Source organism: Pogoniulus pusillus, chromosome 32, assembly GCF_015220805.1.
Source record: "Pogoniulus pusillus isolate bPogPus1 chromosome 32, bPogPus1.pri, whole genome shotgun sequence".
In the NCBI taxonomy this organism is placed as follows: Eukaryota; Metazoa; Chordata; class Aves; order Piciformes; family Lybiidae; genus Pogoniulus; species Pogoniulus pusillus.
The window spans coordinates 2,000,902-2,016,810 of NC_087295.1; the positions used below are offsets into that span (position 1 = coordinate 2,000,902).

The window sequence follows — 15,909 nt, forward strand, 5'->3', positions numbered from 1 at the left end:
CTCTAATGGAAATATGATTCTTTTTTTCCCCCCTTGCCTTTGATCATTCAAAGGATGTTGGGGAGGTTTGTGTGTGACTCTGAAGCTCTTCTGTTTCCCTGTGCGTCGGAGAACCGTTATTGTTCCCTGCTGCCCTAGCAAATAAAACAAGTTCAGCGGTCAGCAGACATGTGCAGCCTGATGGCTGAGGAATGAAAAACAATCCTTCACCTCCATTTTCCTTATCCTTGCCCTTTTCTTTCTCTGACACAGCAAATCCAGAGAAAACATTTGCACAGAAGTCGCTCTGCTAGCGGGTGCCAGCATGTTGGTGTAACAAACTTACTGGGATGACTTTCACTTGTGCTTTGGAAGTCTGGGGTGCAATGAGGGCCAAGCACATTTTACAGTTGAAAAGGGAATGAAGGTTCACAGATCCTTCCTGAAAATCTTGCTGCTGATATTGCTGCTCCTATTTGTGGTATGAGAAGAACCTTTACCATGGGAGCTGGGCTTATTGCTGGCCCACGTTCAGGTGGCTGCTGACCAGTGTGCCCAAGTGGCCTGTAGCAGGAATACTGTGGTCAGCAGCACTAGGGAAGTGAACATCCCCTGTGTACTCTGCACTGAGGCTGCACCTACAGTACTGTGTTCAGGGTTGGGTTCCTCACTCCAAGGACATTGAGGTGCTGGAGGTCAGTGATGGTGGTGAAGGGTCTAGAGAACAAGTCTTGCGAGGAGTCGCTGAGGGAATGGATTGTCCAGGATCATAGAATCAGCCAGGTTGGAAGAGACCTCCAAGCTCAGCCAGCCCAACCTAGCACCCAGCCCTACTCAACCAGACCATGGCACTAAGTGCCTCATCCAGGCTTTTCTTGAACACCTCCAGGGATGCTGACACCACCACCTCCTGGCAAAAGCAGGCTCAGGGGAGACCACTTCATCCTCTACAACTGCATGAAAGGAGGTTGTAGTGAGGGGGAGATCAGGCTCTTCTCCCGAGGAACAAGTGCTAGCATAAGAGGAAGTGTCTTCAAGCTGTGCCAGGGGAGGCTTAGGTTGGTTATTAGGAAAAACTTCTTCACTGAAAAGGTTGTCAAAGACTGGTACAGGCTGCCCAGGGAAGCACAGAATGTTAAGGGTTGGGAGGGACCTTGAAAGCTCTTCCAGTCCAACTCCCTTGCCAGAGCAGGATCCCACAGGACCTCATCCAGGCAGGGATTTAGTATCTCCAGGAGTGGAGTCACCATCCCTGGCAGTATTTAAAAGACATGTAGGCGTGGTGCTGAGGGACATTGTGTAGTGATGGACTTGGGAGGGGTGGATTGATGATTGGACTCAAGGGTTTCTTCCAACCCAAACTGCTCTGTGATTCTGCTGTGTTGACATCTGGTTAAAAAGATGCTGGGCAAGATCTAAATACCTTTTACACCCAGGTAGAGATCAGTTCCTTTCCTGAAGTGCAGTGTGATTCAAGATTGACCAACCACAACCAGAGCAGGAATGTTGCAAAGGAGAAGGCAGTGCAGATTGTGCATTTCTGGTGGGTTTTCTGTGGCATTTACATGCAACTTTCCTGGCAAGCAATGAGTTGGTTACATCTCACTTGTCTGGACCTGTTTCTTTAGGTTGTCTGACAAGAAGTTACTTCCTTGCCTGATATTTCCCTGACCTGTTCCAAGTAAACCTTTGCAGAATGAACTTGTGCTGGAAAGAATTCCAATCTTTCAGCAATTATAACTGACCACAGAGGACAGGCTTAGTTTTGTTGCTTCCCTTTCTGAATAGGGAGCTGGAATTGTGAGGGCAGTTTGTGCCTGCAACAAACATCATCAGAACCAGGTTCTTCATTTTGTGTTCTCTTTCCCCGTGGGCTTTGGGAGCTGAAATTTCCACGTTTCTATTTACCTACTGAATTAAAAACCCAAAAAAGGCATCACAGTAACCTGCCTGTGACACTTGGAGATGAAAGCATTTTGTGCCAGCAGCAGCCAGGCATGATGGCTGCAGTGAACCAGTTTATTAAACCCGTGTTTGAGTCCAGCTGGCAAAGCGAGCAGTGACTCAACTTCTCCCCGTGGCAAGCACATCAGCACACACTTGCTGCCTGCCACCTTCACTGGCTCAGGCAGTCAAAGAAAACCTCTTGTGCTGGGCCAGGTCTGAGACCTGTAGCACGTTTTAAGAGCCTGACAGAAGGCAGGAGCAGCTCCGTGTGTCTGGCGCTGATGCCTCGGCACCAGGGGCTGGAGTCGGACTTGACTGAAGTGCCACACCAGTGGAGCTGCCTGGCTTTGGCCAACCAAAAGCCATCACAAGTGTGTTCCTGGTTTGAAGCTATCTGCCCTCTACAGTTCTTGGTCTCTGCTAGCTAGTAATTTTCTATCTTCCATGCTGCCTTTCCCAGCAGGCCTTACCAAGATACTTGATGGGCATCTTCCAGCTCCATCATAGAATCAGCCAGGTTGGAAGAGAGCTCCAAGCTCAGCCAGTCCAACCTAGCACCCAGCCCTGGCCAATCAACCAGACCATGGCAGTAAGTGTTCCATACAGGCTTTGCTTCAACACCTCCAGGGATGATGACTCCACCACCTTCCCTGGACAGCCCATTCCAGTAGCTGGTGTGCAGCCCTCATCCTCCAGAAGCAGTTGGTGATTGTGGACACATGTGCCCGTTGATGCTACAATCACTCCTCACTTGCTGTGGGTCTGATGCTTAATAGTTATGAAGTTTGAAGTTGAGTTTGGAAAGAAGTGTTAGAGGAGCTGGATGTAGGCCTAACAAAAGAGGGACATTACCAAGTGGCCTAATGATACAGCAGGCAGCTGAAGCCAACTGATCCTCCTTTATGTGGAGCTTTGTTACTTTCTGACCTGCCTTTGAACTTTGGGAGCTCTTAACTCCCACACCATTTGTTTTTGCAGGCTAATCAAGCTTGGCTGATGGATATGAAGGAGTTTCCTGGACTCCTCATGTGTGGTTCTGACAAATTCTGAATAGATTGGCTAGGAAGAGCAGCCAGTGTTTAATGGTGTGTCCCCACAGCTAACCTTAGGGTTGGGTAGATGACATGAGCTAGGCTCTTTTATTTTTCATGGCCTGGTATCTTGTTTCTTGCATACAAATAATTGTCACCAGATATAGAAAGGTTTCTGTCAAGGCTTCCATAAAGAGTGGTGGGGATATAGCTAAAAGCAGTGCAGTGTATATGCCTTTGAAAAATCTAGGAATTATTATAGATAATAATTACTATTTGTGATTATTGTTATTAAGATCAGGCTTGAGAAGGCTCTCAGCAACCTAATCTAGTTGAGGCTGTCCCTGCTGACTGTCAGGGAGTTGGACTTCATCACCTTTGGAGGTCTCTTCCACCCTAAACCATTCTGTGATTTTATGAAGGGTGTGTTTTTGAGGTTATTGTATCCCTGGCAGTAGAATCTGGCCCCTATGTTGACAAAAAAAGTCCTACAAGTCAGTGAGTTTGCAGATGACACCAAGCTAGGAGCGGCTGTGGAGCTGTTGGAGGGTAGCAGAGCCCTGCAGCGGGCCCTGGCCAGGCTGGATGGGTGGGCAGAGGCCAATGGGAGGGTTCTGCACTTTGGCCACAACAACCCCAAGCAGCACTACAGGCTGGGGACAGAGTGGCTGAGAGCAGCCAGGCAGAGAGGGAGCTGGGGGTGCTGGCAGAGAGGAGCTGAAGATGAGGCAGCAGTGCCCAGGTGGGCAGCAGAGCCAATGGCATCCTGGGCTGGCTCAGGAGCAGTGTGGGCAGCAGGACAAGGGAGGTTCTTGTGCCCCTGTGCTTAGCACTGCTCAGGCCACCCCTGGAGTGCTGTGTCCAGTTCTGGGCTCCTCCATTGCAGAGAGATGTTGAGGTGCTGGAAGGTGTCCACAGGAGGGCGCCAAAGCTGGGGAGGGGCCTGGAGCAGAGCCCTGTGAGGAGAGGCTGAGGGAGCTGGGGGGGTGCAGCCTGCAGCAGAGGAGGCTCAGAGCAGAGCTCATTGCTGGCTACAACTCCCTGCAGGGAGGCTGTAGCCAGGTGGGGTTGGGCTCTGCTGCCAGGCACCCAGCAACAGAACAAGGGGACACAGTCTCAAGTTGTGCCAGGGCAGGTCTAGGCTGGATGTTGTTAGGAAGTTGTTGTCAGAGAGAGTGATTGGCATTGGAATGGGCTGCCCAGGGAGGTGGTGGAGTGGCTGTGCCTGGAGGTGTTGAAGCCAAGCCTGGCTGGGGCACTTAGTGCCATGGTCTGGCTCATTGGCCAGGGCTGGGTGCTAGGTTGGACTGGCTGAGCTTGGAGGTCTCTTCCAACCTGCTTGGTTCTATGATAAAGCCAGTTTTATGACTGCCTGTAGTCAGAGCTAAAGCTGGGTTTAGGAGATGTGTTCTTCAGATACTTTCTCCTCCATGCATGATTTTTTTACAGTACATGTAATTACTCTGTAAAAATGGGCTGCAGAGATGATTGATTGTAGTATGTGTTACAAGGATGTGTGATGAAAGAAGCACTTAAGAATGGCTTTTAAAAAGATCCTCTCTTGCTGGATGTTCTCTTCTTTATGTTCTCACTTGCGTGGCTGTGGCAGTGGATCTGAGCGTGTCAGGAGCAGCTTGTGGCACACATCAGCTCTCATAGTAAGGGCAAATGAAAAGGAGGTGGAAGTTCCCTGCTGCTGCAGCATGCTGGTAGTCTGCTTCTGGTGTGCTCTTGCTGTCAGCATTGTTTATTCTAGAATACAGGGCAGGACACTGTGGTTATCAGGAAATTCCAGCAGCTTTCACAGTTGGCCGTTTCCCAGGGGGCTTACAAGGAAACCTCTGAAATTCTTTGTGTCTAGAACAAGTCACAGGAACCAGCTACTGCTGGGAAAAGTCTCCTGAATGCCAGTGTGGTCCTGTACTCTCCATCCATTTCTGTCTCCTGACTGAAACATGAGGGATGGCTTTGGCAGTAGCAGGGGAGTGTAGATGAAGCTGTAACCTTTCCCAGTTCCACCCTCCCATCCATCTATGACTACCTTCAGGTATGTGCAGTGTGAGGGCATGATCCAGGAGTTCACTGGCCATGCCTGCATCCAACCCAAATGAGTCCTTTCTCCCATAGGACCGAGGCTTGAGGTACAAATGTGGATTGAGTCTTGTCCTTGCAGCTGGAGTGTCTGAGGAGGGCTGAGCTTGGTGTGGCTGAAGGTTTAAAATCATTACCCTTGTCCTGTTGCAAATGGTGTGCTAAAACAACTGACAACCATCTAGTTAGGTGTAAGAGAAGCTGCTGAGGAAGCAGTTGGAAATCATGCATCATGAGAACGTACTTTTGCTTTGACAGGCCTGTTGGTGTTGGTGGTTTGTAGCCTTGTAGTGCCATAAAATGCCAAACCTGTCGTGGAGGTGGTTCTGACTCAGTCTGAAAGAGGAGCTGATTCTTGTTGCCTTCTGCACGAGTGATGTGTCCTCTAGACTGGCACTGCAGAGGGTAGCTGCACAGGCTTGCCTAACTCCCAGTAGGCAGTAGTACTAACTGCTGTCACAGGCTTCTCTTTATCACGTGAACTTCTCTTATTCCATTGTGGAGAAACCTGACCCCATCAGCTCCAGAGAGGCTGAATGACTTCAGTCTCTTTTGGTGGACTGGTATCATAGAATCAGCCAGGTTGTGAGAGACCGCCAAGATCATTCAGTCCAACGTATCACCCAGCCCTAGCCAATCAAGAGTACCCAATAAAGGTAACCTAAATTCCACCTAACACATCCCCACCTTGTGTTTTAGGTGCTTCTGAAGGTTTATGTCACAGGTTGTGGCACCGAGGCTGGCTGGTATCATGCTAGAATACCAGAGATAGATGCCTGACACTTGCCTTTAAGCCTCACACATTAGGGACCTGTAAAGTTTGTTTTCCACACTGGAGAGTGGAAGAAGCTCTATAAGAGCCTCCTGGGGGTCTCTTTCTGCTGAAGCTGTGCTAAGATAGTGGTGAACCTATTTGCCTTTTGAGATACATAAGCAGGGTGGCTGGGATCAGTGAAGTGGCAGTGAGTGGTTTGCTCTATGGACTGCCTAAGGAATATCTTCAAATGGACCTTTCCTACACCCCATGTTAATGCAGAGGGTTTGTGCTCACTGTGATAGTGAGGGACAGCTGATGCCCTTTATTGCACAGTACTGTTGTGTCCTACATTGGAACAGCTTGTAAATCAAGTGGATGCAGTGAGGATTTTGTTCTTTAATTAAGTCATCTTTTCTCAGGCTTTTACACAAATAACTTCCTCTCTTGCATTTTCACTCAGGGCAGTGATTTATATCTTTGGCACCCTGTACTGATGCTGCAGGAGCTCTGACATGTTCATTGTTAGCCTCAAAGTATGGCAGTCATTCCACTGCTTTCTGTCTCTGGGTGTGATTTTCAGTTAGAGATTTACAGCCATGCACCCTATGGATCCTCAAATTGTCTCGTCTGCAAAAGCAGATAGAGATTAGTTCCTTGGCTATTTCTTCATAGTTCTGCTGCTGTTATGCAGCCTGCATATGGCCAGCACACAAGAATGCTCACTCCTTGATGTCAGAGCCAAGTCCAGTTACTGCCACTGTCAGGAGGTGCCTTTCTGCACAGTGTTGCTCAAAGCTAACATAATCCTTGTTTCATCTTAGCCTTTTAACTGTGTTAGAAAGCCAGGAGAAGCAGGTAGGAGACCTTGGTTGTAGGACCTTGGGCAGAAAGTGCTCGGGTGTATCCTCTCAGAAGACCAATATGTTTCTCAAAGACACTTAATCTGATTAATTCTTTTTAGGGTTAACTTGTAGAGTTAGTATCTGTTGGCCACTGACTGTGAACAAACTGTGGTTTGAAACTGCTTAGGGAGTCAGTCATTAAAAATTTAAACAGAATGTGTTTCCTTGAAGGTGGATTTTGGTTACTCTGGAATAAAGTCATCATGTTCTGTGTAGCTTCTGGGCACATGTCATGGAAGTTTCTAACTAAAACACAATCCTCTTTCCTGCTACAAACTTGGCTTGATTTGTGAAGTTCAGGGAAGTTGCAGAGGGTGTCTAGCAATAGCACAAGGGATTTTAAGCTGAAGGAGAGTAGGGTTCAGCCTGGATCTGAGGACGAGGTTCTTCAGTGGGAGTCTGGAATTGGCTGCCCCGGGAGGTTGTGGCAGCCTTCTCCCTGGAGGTGTTCAAAGCCAGGCTGGGTGAGCCCTTGAGCAGCTGAGTCTAGTTGAGAGATGTCCCTGCCTGTGGAAGGAAGGTGGAAGTTAGATGATCTCTGAGATCCCTTCCAACTCTGAGCCATTCTGTGAGCCCATGATTCTCCATGGGTTCTTTGACACACAGAATCAACCAGCTTGGAAGAGAGCTCCAAGCTCAGCCAGCCCAACCTAGCACCCAGCCCTGGCCAATCAACCAGACCATGGCACTAAGTGCCCCAGCCAGGCTTGGCTTCAACACCTCCAGGCAGAGAGACTCCACCACCTCCCTGGGCAGCCCATTCCAATGCCAATCACTCTCTCTGACAACAACTTCCTAACAACATCCAGCCTAGACCTGCCCTGGCACAGCTTCAGACTGTGTCCCCTTCTTCTGTTGCTGGCTGCCTGGCAGCAGAGCCCAACCCCACCTGGCTACAGCCTCCCTTCAGGTAGTTGTAGCCAGCAATGAGCTCTGCCCTGAGCCTCCTCTTCTGCAGGCTAAACATCTTCCACTGGTGCTTCCCAGATTCATGAGAACAGCACAAGTTATTTTCCTACTGAGTAGTTGTCTTGCTTCTTGTGTAATTACAAAACCCAAGCTGCTGTTGTTGTCTTGAACAACCTGAGCCACATCCAAGCACTTAATTCTTAATTCGTGGGGCAAACTTTGGGTTTCCCAGTCTAGCAAGCACAGTTGGTCTTAGCAGCCCTTTGCAGGGTCAGCCATGCATCACAGGCTGCCTTCAGCTCTCTGTAAAAGCCTCTCATGTCCTTTTGGGAAAGTGAACTGCTCTGCTTCACTTCAAACCGTGGTGTCCCATGTGCACGCAAAGCAAACACGGCGAGGAGCAGGGCAGACACCAAGGAGTCGCTGTGTACAGAGCGCAGCTTTTGCCTTTGCCTGCCTGGGAAGATAAGTAGCCGAGAGACAGTCAAGTGTTGTTCCTCTATAAATCCTCTGCCAGCAGCTGTATCGTTAAATGCTGTAGGTTGTGTCGAGAGGAATAATCCAGAGGAAGAAAGGGAGGCTAAAATAATAGAGTGGCAGGGCTATTTTGACTCCACAATCAAACCCTCCTTGACTTTTGCCCTTTGGGTGGAAAGTGCTTATGTTAGAAAACAATCCCAGGGCGGCCTCTAGGTTCTGCTGTTAGTTTCTTTCTGGCTGAGCTGTGCTGAGGGAGCCTTTGCCTCCACTATTTGTGTGCTTGGCTTTTGTGTTGAACATCTCATGGCAGCGTCAGCTGGGTGGGAAGAGCTGAAGTCTCTCTTCCTACAGGACTGTTAGAAGAACAGTGAAAATGGTCTAGATGGCACTGAAAGGCCTTATCTAGGGAGACAGCCTGGAATGGGCTGCCCGGGGAGTTGGTGGAGTTGCCATCCCTGGGGGTGCTCAAGAGAAGACTGGATGAGGCACTTAGTGCCATGGTCTAGTTGGTTGGCCAGGGCTGGGTGCTAGGTTGGACTGGCTGAGCTTGGAGGTTGCTTCCAACCTGCTTGATTCTATGAAGCAAGAGAGTATTCACTTCTTCAACGTCCCCTCCAAGCCAGACTTAAGACTATTTTTACAGTTATGAAGTTTGTGTGTGTGTTTATATATATGCCTCGAGCACAAGCCCTAGGAGGAGAGGCTGAGGGAGCTGGGATTGGTTAGCCTGGAGAAGAGGAGGCTCAGGGGTGACCTTATTGCTGTCTACAACTACCTGAAGGGTGGTTGTGGCCAGGGGGAGGTTGCTCTCTTCTCTCAGGTGGCCAGCACCAGAACAAGAGGACACAGCCTCAAGCTACACCAGGGGAAATTTAGGCTGGAGGTGAGGAGAAAGTTCTTCACTGAGAGAGTCACTGGACACTGGAATGGGCTGCCCGGGGAGGTGGTGGAGTCGCCGTCCTTGGGGCTATTCAAGGCAGGATTGGACATGGCACTTGGTGCCATGGTCTAGCCTTGAGCTCTGTGGTAAAGGGTTGGACTTGGTGGTCTTTGAGGTCTCTTCCAACCTTGGTGATACTGTGATATGCACACATTGGTTTGGGTGCAGACAGCTTATTTGCTAGCAGTATGTGCCAGCCCCCTCCGGGGCTCCCCTGGGCAGTGCTGGCTCCCCTCGGGGGCTCCCCCGAGCAGCAAACCTGATCTAATCTTGGTCTTTTTTCCTGACCTCCTATCAGCTCAGTGACAAGTGCTTGGTCAGTGATGCAGTGACAGCCCCATGATGTGGGAGAGGTGTGGGAGCCAGCCCCGCTGTGTTATTGAAGGGCTGGAGCAGAGTGGAGGAGGCCCCTGTCAGGAAGCAATAAAGCAGTTATTAGGTAATGACTGTGCAGGCAGCATATATAAGGTGAAATGGATATATGTAAATCACTGGCTTGAAGATGCCGACGTTGCCTCTTGGCACCCATCTTTTTTGTGCCCAAATGGGGATCAAATAGTTGCTGTTTTGATAAATGGTATGTAGCTGACCACCGTTAAAGGCCACGAGGGAGCTGAGCTCTTAAATTCCTTTGAAATGTAATGGAATTTGGGCGCTGAGTGCTGGGTCTTTTTAAGAAAAGGGGGGGAAAGTCTCTGGCTCATTTGGTTTTATGAAACTGCCTTTGAAAATAGTGTGCAGAGAGCTGGATGCCTTCTGTGGTGGGATGAAAGCAGCACAGGCTCCAGGAACGCATGGAAGCAGGCACATCTGACTTGAGATGTGTCTCTGTGTGTGTGCAAACCGCTGAGGGTGAGCTTCTGATGGGTCTCTACTGTTGTGTGGTGGAGGCAATCCCAAGCACAGAGCCAGGCTGGATGCAGAGTGGGCGGAGGGCAGCTTTAAAGAAAGAGCCTTTGGGTGCTTTCATTGCTGAGAAGCTCCCCAGGAGCTGGCAGTGCCTTGGTGCAGCCCAGCAGGCAGCTGTGTGCGCTGGCTGCAGCCAGAGTGTGGGCAGCAGGGCAAGAGAGCGGATTGTGCCCCTTGGCTTTGCTCTCCTCAGACATCACCTCCAATCCTGCCTCCAGTTTTGGTGTGCCCAGTACAAGAAGGACACAGAGCTGTTGGAGTGAGTCCAGAGGGGGTCACAAAGGTGATCTGAGGGCTGGGCCAGCTCTGCTATGAGGACAGGCTGGGGATGTGCAGCCTGGAGAAGACTCTAGGGGGAATGTTGGAGCTGCTTTGAAATACCTGGAGGGATCCTGCGGGAAGGCTGCAGAGTGACTTTCCCTAAGGGTGTCTAGCAACAGGATAAGGGGAAATGGTTTGAATCTGAATTTGAGTTAGAGACTGGATGTTTGGAGGAAATTCTTCAGTAGAAGGGTGATGAGACTCTGGCACAGGCTGCCCAGGGAGGCTGTGGCTGCCTCCTCCATGAGGGTGTTGAAAGTCAGGTTGTATGAGTCCTTGAGCAGCTGAGTCTAGTGGAGAGGTGTCCCTGCCCGTGGTGGGGAGGCTGGAATGGATGAGGTCTGAGATCTCTTCCATCCTAAGCCATTTGAGTGTTCTGTGATGATAACACTCATTGCAGTTTTTGGAGGTCTCTGCACAGGCTCCATGGGCTCGTTCTGCCAGGGCAGGTCTAGGCTGGATGTCAGGAAGAAGTTGTTGGCAGAGAGAGTGATTGGCATTGGAATGGGCTGCCCAGGGAGGTGGTGGAGTGGCTGTGCCTGGAGGTGTTGAAGCAAAGCCTGGCTGGGGTACTTAGTGCCATGGTCTGGTTGGTTGGCCAGGGCTGGGTGCTAGGTTGGGCTGGCTGAGCTTTGGAGGTCTCTTCCAACCTGTTTGCTTGTATGACTTGGACAGAAACGTTACACATTGTCCTTGCTTAGTGTCTGTCAAAGATAGTGTCTTTTAAAAGTGGGGGGAAATTCTGCTCAAGAGAAGTGAGGAGGAACTTCTTCACCATGAGAGTGCTGATGGAATGGGTTGCCCAGGGAGGTGGTTGAGGCCCCATCTCTGGAGGTATTTAAGGCCAGGCTGGATGAGGCTGTGGGCAGCCTGATCAAGGGTAGGGTGTCCCTGCCCACGGCAGGGGGTCAGAACTGGCTGCTCCTTGTGGTCCCTTCCAACCCTGACTGATTCTGTGGTCCCAGTCAAATCTGCTGTGATTAAGGACTGGAACTGCTGCTATTAAAATAATCAGTGCTTGGATACTGTGCAGCATCACAGCCACAAGTGAGTAAAACACAAACCAATTTCCATCTGCTCTTTTGAAGAGACACCTGGAGTTGGGTCTCTGCAAGTGCTTGCAGTTAATCCTAGCTGCTGAGCTACCTGGGTAGGTGATCACCAGGGGAATGGTCTCTCTTTTGCTTGTGAAGGTCCAGGCAATAACTGCACAGTAGACATTTGAATGGAATCTCATTTCCAATGGAACTGTCCCAGAGGGGAGCACAGATTTTGCCAATGCTGAGTTACAAGTTCACACATAAATCTGAAAGTCTCGCTGCAGAGTTGAAGCAGGAGAAAGGCCTTCATCAGCCCCACACAAAGCTCTGTAATCAGCATGAAAATATTTTCGTGCTGCCACATGTGATACATCACTGCTTTGCTGTATAAACACAGTTAAAGAGCACCTTGGGGACTCCCTCGACAAGAGATTAAACAGGGAAACAAGAGCAGCAATTCTAACACTTTGCATCTGATGGCTTAACCAAGCTGGACAGGCATTCACTGCCAGAGATTTATGTTCTCTGAAGCAGGCAGGGTGAGAATTCACCGTGCAACTTGTAATGCTTTCAGTCACAGATACCCAGCCTGGCATATTCGACTTGTCAGTAGAAGAAATCACAGAGTGAACCAAGCTTCCTTTATTCTAGTGGTAGTTTATACATAATTGGCACATAATTTTATCCAGGGGTTTCAACTTCTTCGAGCTCAAGAAAGGAATCTCTGTGTTCAGCAGCCTGATTGTTTCATTTCAGGCCAATCCATCATATCTTCTGATGCTGGCAAATGTGGACTGGACCTACCACACTGATGCTCATGTCACAGGATCAACCAGGTTGGAAAAGACCTCTAGGATCATTGAGTCTAACCTATCACCTAACCCTGCTAACTAACTAAACCATGGCACTAAGTGCCTCATCCAGGCTTTGCTTCAACACCTCCAGGGTGGGGGACTCCACCACCTCCCTGGGCAGCCCATTCCAATGCCAATCATTCTCTCTGCCAACAACTTCCTCCTAACAGCCAGCCTAGACCTCCCCCGGCACAATTTGAGGCTGTGTCCTCTTATTCTGTTGCTGGTTGCCTGTGAGGAGAGACCAACCCCACCTGGCTACAGCCTCCTTTCAGGTGGTTGTAGAGAGTATTAAGGTCTTCCCCTGAGCCTTCCCCACAGTCTGCAACCTCCCTGCAGTCAGTTTTCCTCTCCCTCTTCCCTCTCTTTCTCTTTTACCCCTTAGAGATAAGCAACAATCCAACCCTGTGAGTGGAGGTAAGAGATGAATGGCATCTAAAGTGCCTTGCTTAGCAAAACCTGCTATTGGAATTCTGCTGTTAACTTCATTTGTTTTGTCTGGAATAGGTTAAGGAAGCAAATTACAGGCTTCCTGTATTGGAAGGTGGGGATTGCTGCTGTGAGGGGGGTGGAGGTGAGTAGCTGCAAGGGCTTCAGAGAGCATCAGCTTCTTTTACTGCAACAGTGACTTGCAGAGCATGTAGAAAATAGCCCAAAGAGACCGTGAAAACAGTGCCTTGGGCCTGGTAACTGCTTAGAAATATTGAGGTGATGCCTTCTTGTGCAATCTGACTGCAGCTAGTGCCAGACTTGCTAGCTTTGAACAACAAACCTCTAGTTCTTGGTGCCTTTTAAAACAATGCTGTGGAGGCAACTTTGGGTTGCTGATATTTATTGTAGAAGACCTCAGAAGGTGGAAAAAGATAATCTGTGTTGCTTTTGATAATGTTCAGCAGGACAGAAATGTGTTGGGTTAGTTGAGGTTGATCTTTTTGGTGATGCTGAGAATTCCACTGTGCAATTTCAGTAAGAATTCCCTCCTATTCTTAGTCACAAATAGCCCTTCACAAGGGAAGGGCAACTGACATCGCCTACCTGGATCTGAGTAAGGCATTTGACTCTGTCCCGCATGACATCCTGGTCCCTAAACTGGAAAAACATGGATCTGATGGGTGCAGCACTGCTGGATAAGGAACCCTTCAGCCAACCGTGTGCCGGGCTGCAAGAGCAGCGTGGCCAGCAGGGCAAGGGAGGGGATCCTGCCTCAAAGCTCATTGTCCTGGAGTCCTGTATACCCCTAAATTCCTCTCTCTCTGTGCTTTGAATGGCAGAGGAAAAGGCGTGAAAACACCTGTGTGTGTCCCCCGCCCCCTACCCTGCAGGCGTGAGGCGGGGAGCAAGAGCCGCTCTCAGCACCAGGGGTGCACCGTGCATTGCCCGCGGGGAGCAAGAGCCGCTCTCAGCACCAGGGGTGCACCGTGCACTGCCCGCGGGGAGCAAGAGCCGCTCCTAGCACCTGGGGTGCACCGCGCACTGCCCGCGGGGAGCAAGAGACGCTCCCAGCAGGAGGGGTGCCCGTGCAGCCGGCACGAGTGATGCACCGTGCACTGCCCGCGGCCAGCAAGAGCCGCTCCCAGCACGAGGGGTGCACCGTGCATTGCCCGCGGGGAGCAAGAGACGCTCCCGGCACCAGGGGTGCACCGTGCACTGCCCGCGGGGAGCAAGAGGCCGTTCGGGCACGAGCAGTGCACCGTGCATTGCCCGGGGGGAGCAAGAGCCGCTCCCAGCACCTGGGGTGCACCGTGCACTGCCCGGGGGGAGCAAGAGCCGCTCCCAGCACCTGGGGTGCACCGTGCACTGCCCGGGGGGAGCAAGAGCCGCTCCTAGCACCTGGGGTGCACCGTGCACTGCCCGGGGGGAGCAAGAGACGCTCCCAGCAGGAGGGGTGCCCGTGCAGCCGGCACGAGTGATGCACCGTGCACTGCCCGCGGGGAGCAAGAGCCGCTCCCAGCAGGAGGGGTGCACCGTGCATTGCCCGGGGGGAGCAAGAGCCGCTCCCGGCACCAGGGGTGCACCGTGCAGCCGTCACGAGCGGTGCCCCGCGCAGTGCCCGGGGGGAGCAAGAGGCCGTTGGGGCCCGAGCGGTGCCCCGCGCAGCCGGCACGAGCGGTGCCCCGCGCAGTGCCCGGGGGGAGCAGGAGGCCGTTGGGGCTCGAGCGGTGCCCGCGCAGGGGACCGGCTGTGCTCTTCCCGCCCAGGCAGCGGTAGCTCCGCTCCTTGTCTAGGAAGGGTGTAAGTACCGGGGGGCTTCCCGCCTTGGGGTCCCCGCCTCAGAGCTCCCCGCCACCCGGGTAGCTTCTGCAGCAGGAGCCCCTGGCGCTCTGCTCCGAAGGTGGCTTCCCGCCCTTTATGCAGGCTCGGTAAGCCTTAACGACCCTCCGACGGCCTCTGCAAGACAGCGAGGGGACAAGCGTCTGGACCGTCCTTTGAGCCAGCCTAACTCACCTGTGAGTAATTTGGGCTCAGCTTTATTATTAGTGGGGAATGCTATTACTTAATAGCTCAGCTTTTCCAACTTCTGACTCCCTAAATCGTCAAATTTTACCTAGGGTATCCTTGCAGAGCTTCTCAACCTAACTGAGTCTGCTAATTAAAACTCCATTAATTTCCGTAGCTGGTTTTGGGGGCAGGTTTTCAGGCAAACAAAATAACTCTTTTTTTTCCTATAAAATGCCTGACTCTGCTGCATTAATTCTCTGTCTCCACAACACTCAAGCCAGTTCCAACGCCCTGCCCTAGGCAGGGATGCCTCCCACTAGAGCAGTTCACTCAATGGCCTTGAACACCTCCAAGGGAGGTTGTGGAGGACAGAAGCACCCAATGTGATCTTCGATCACATTGGGTGCTTCTGTCCTCCACAACCTCCCTGGGCAACCTGTGCCAGTGTCTCACCACCCTCACTGCAAAGTACCCTTGCCTAACATCCAGTTTCATCTCCCCTCCGCCAATTCAAACCCATTTCTCCTCCTGGCATTACAAGCCCTTATCAATAATCCCTCCCCAGCCTTCCTGTAGCCCCCTTCGGATCCTGGAAGGCCACTCCAAGGTCTCCTGGAAGCCTTCTCCAGGCTGCAGAGCCCCAACTGTTGCACGGAACTGAAGTGGGAGTCTGAAAAGCATCCAGCCACGATGTATATTTGTTTCATTCCAGAAGAGCAACTTTAATTCAGAAATATTGCCCTGTTAATATCCGAAGCCTTCAACAGTGCTGCAAAGTGATGAAATGTTTAATGTTTTTTTGCTAACCTGCCCAGGAATATTCGGTAGCTAAAAAATAAATAGCAAATGGTAAGGGAAGGAAATGGATTTTTTGAAGCCCCATTTCAGATTAATCCTTGTGTTTATTAATATCAATCCATAATAGCAATGCTTGTGCTTGAATGAGCTGTTACCAACAGGGAACGTTTGGTCTCGCTGGATGTGCTGTGAGATCCAAGCAGCTGCTGTAGCTGAGCCATTTTTAAATCCTTAATAAACTGCCACTCCTCAACTTGACTTCTTTATTACCATGGACATAAAATAGCACAAAAGCAAGGCAGATGTTTAGGAGAAAACACTTTGAGGTTTTTTTAAAGCCATATTTTATGCTTTTCATGATAAGATTTCCTATTCCCAGTGTCTGTATCTTGTTCCATCTTTTGATAAGGCTACCAAAAATTCTTGCAGTTCAACCCTTCCCCGTATCTGTGAGTTGAATAGAAATGTTAAGGGATAAAATGTGGGGCTTAAATCCTTGCTTTGAGAGTAAT

General features: G+C 50.6%; 1 protein-coding gene across 9 annotated transcripts in view; it reads left to right on the forward strand.

The window, feature by feature from the left end:
- Positions 1-15,909, forward strand: part of BBS9 (Bardet-Biedl syndrome 9) — a 230,463-nt gene that overhangs the window by 165,172 nt on the left and 49,382 nt on the right. Inside the window, exon 23 of one of the 9 annotated variants that reach the window (XM_064169881.1) lies at positions 12,063-12,142. The exons of 7 other annotated variants lie outside the window; for them this stretch is intronic. In XM_064169881.1, coding sequence (XP_064025951.1) covers positions 12,063-12,118 — 56 coding nt within the window. In that variant the 3' untranslated portion in view covers positions 12,119-12,142. Of the gene's footprint in view, positions 1-12,062; positions 12,143-14,515; positions 14,608-15,909 lie in introns of all 9 variants that reach the window. One more of the 9 variants, XM_064169879.1, reaches the window with a different exon arrangement.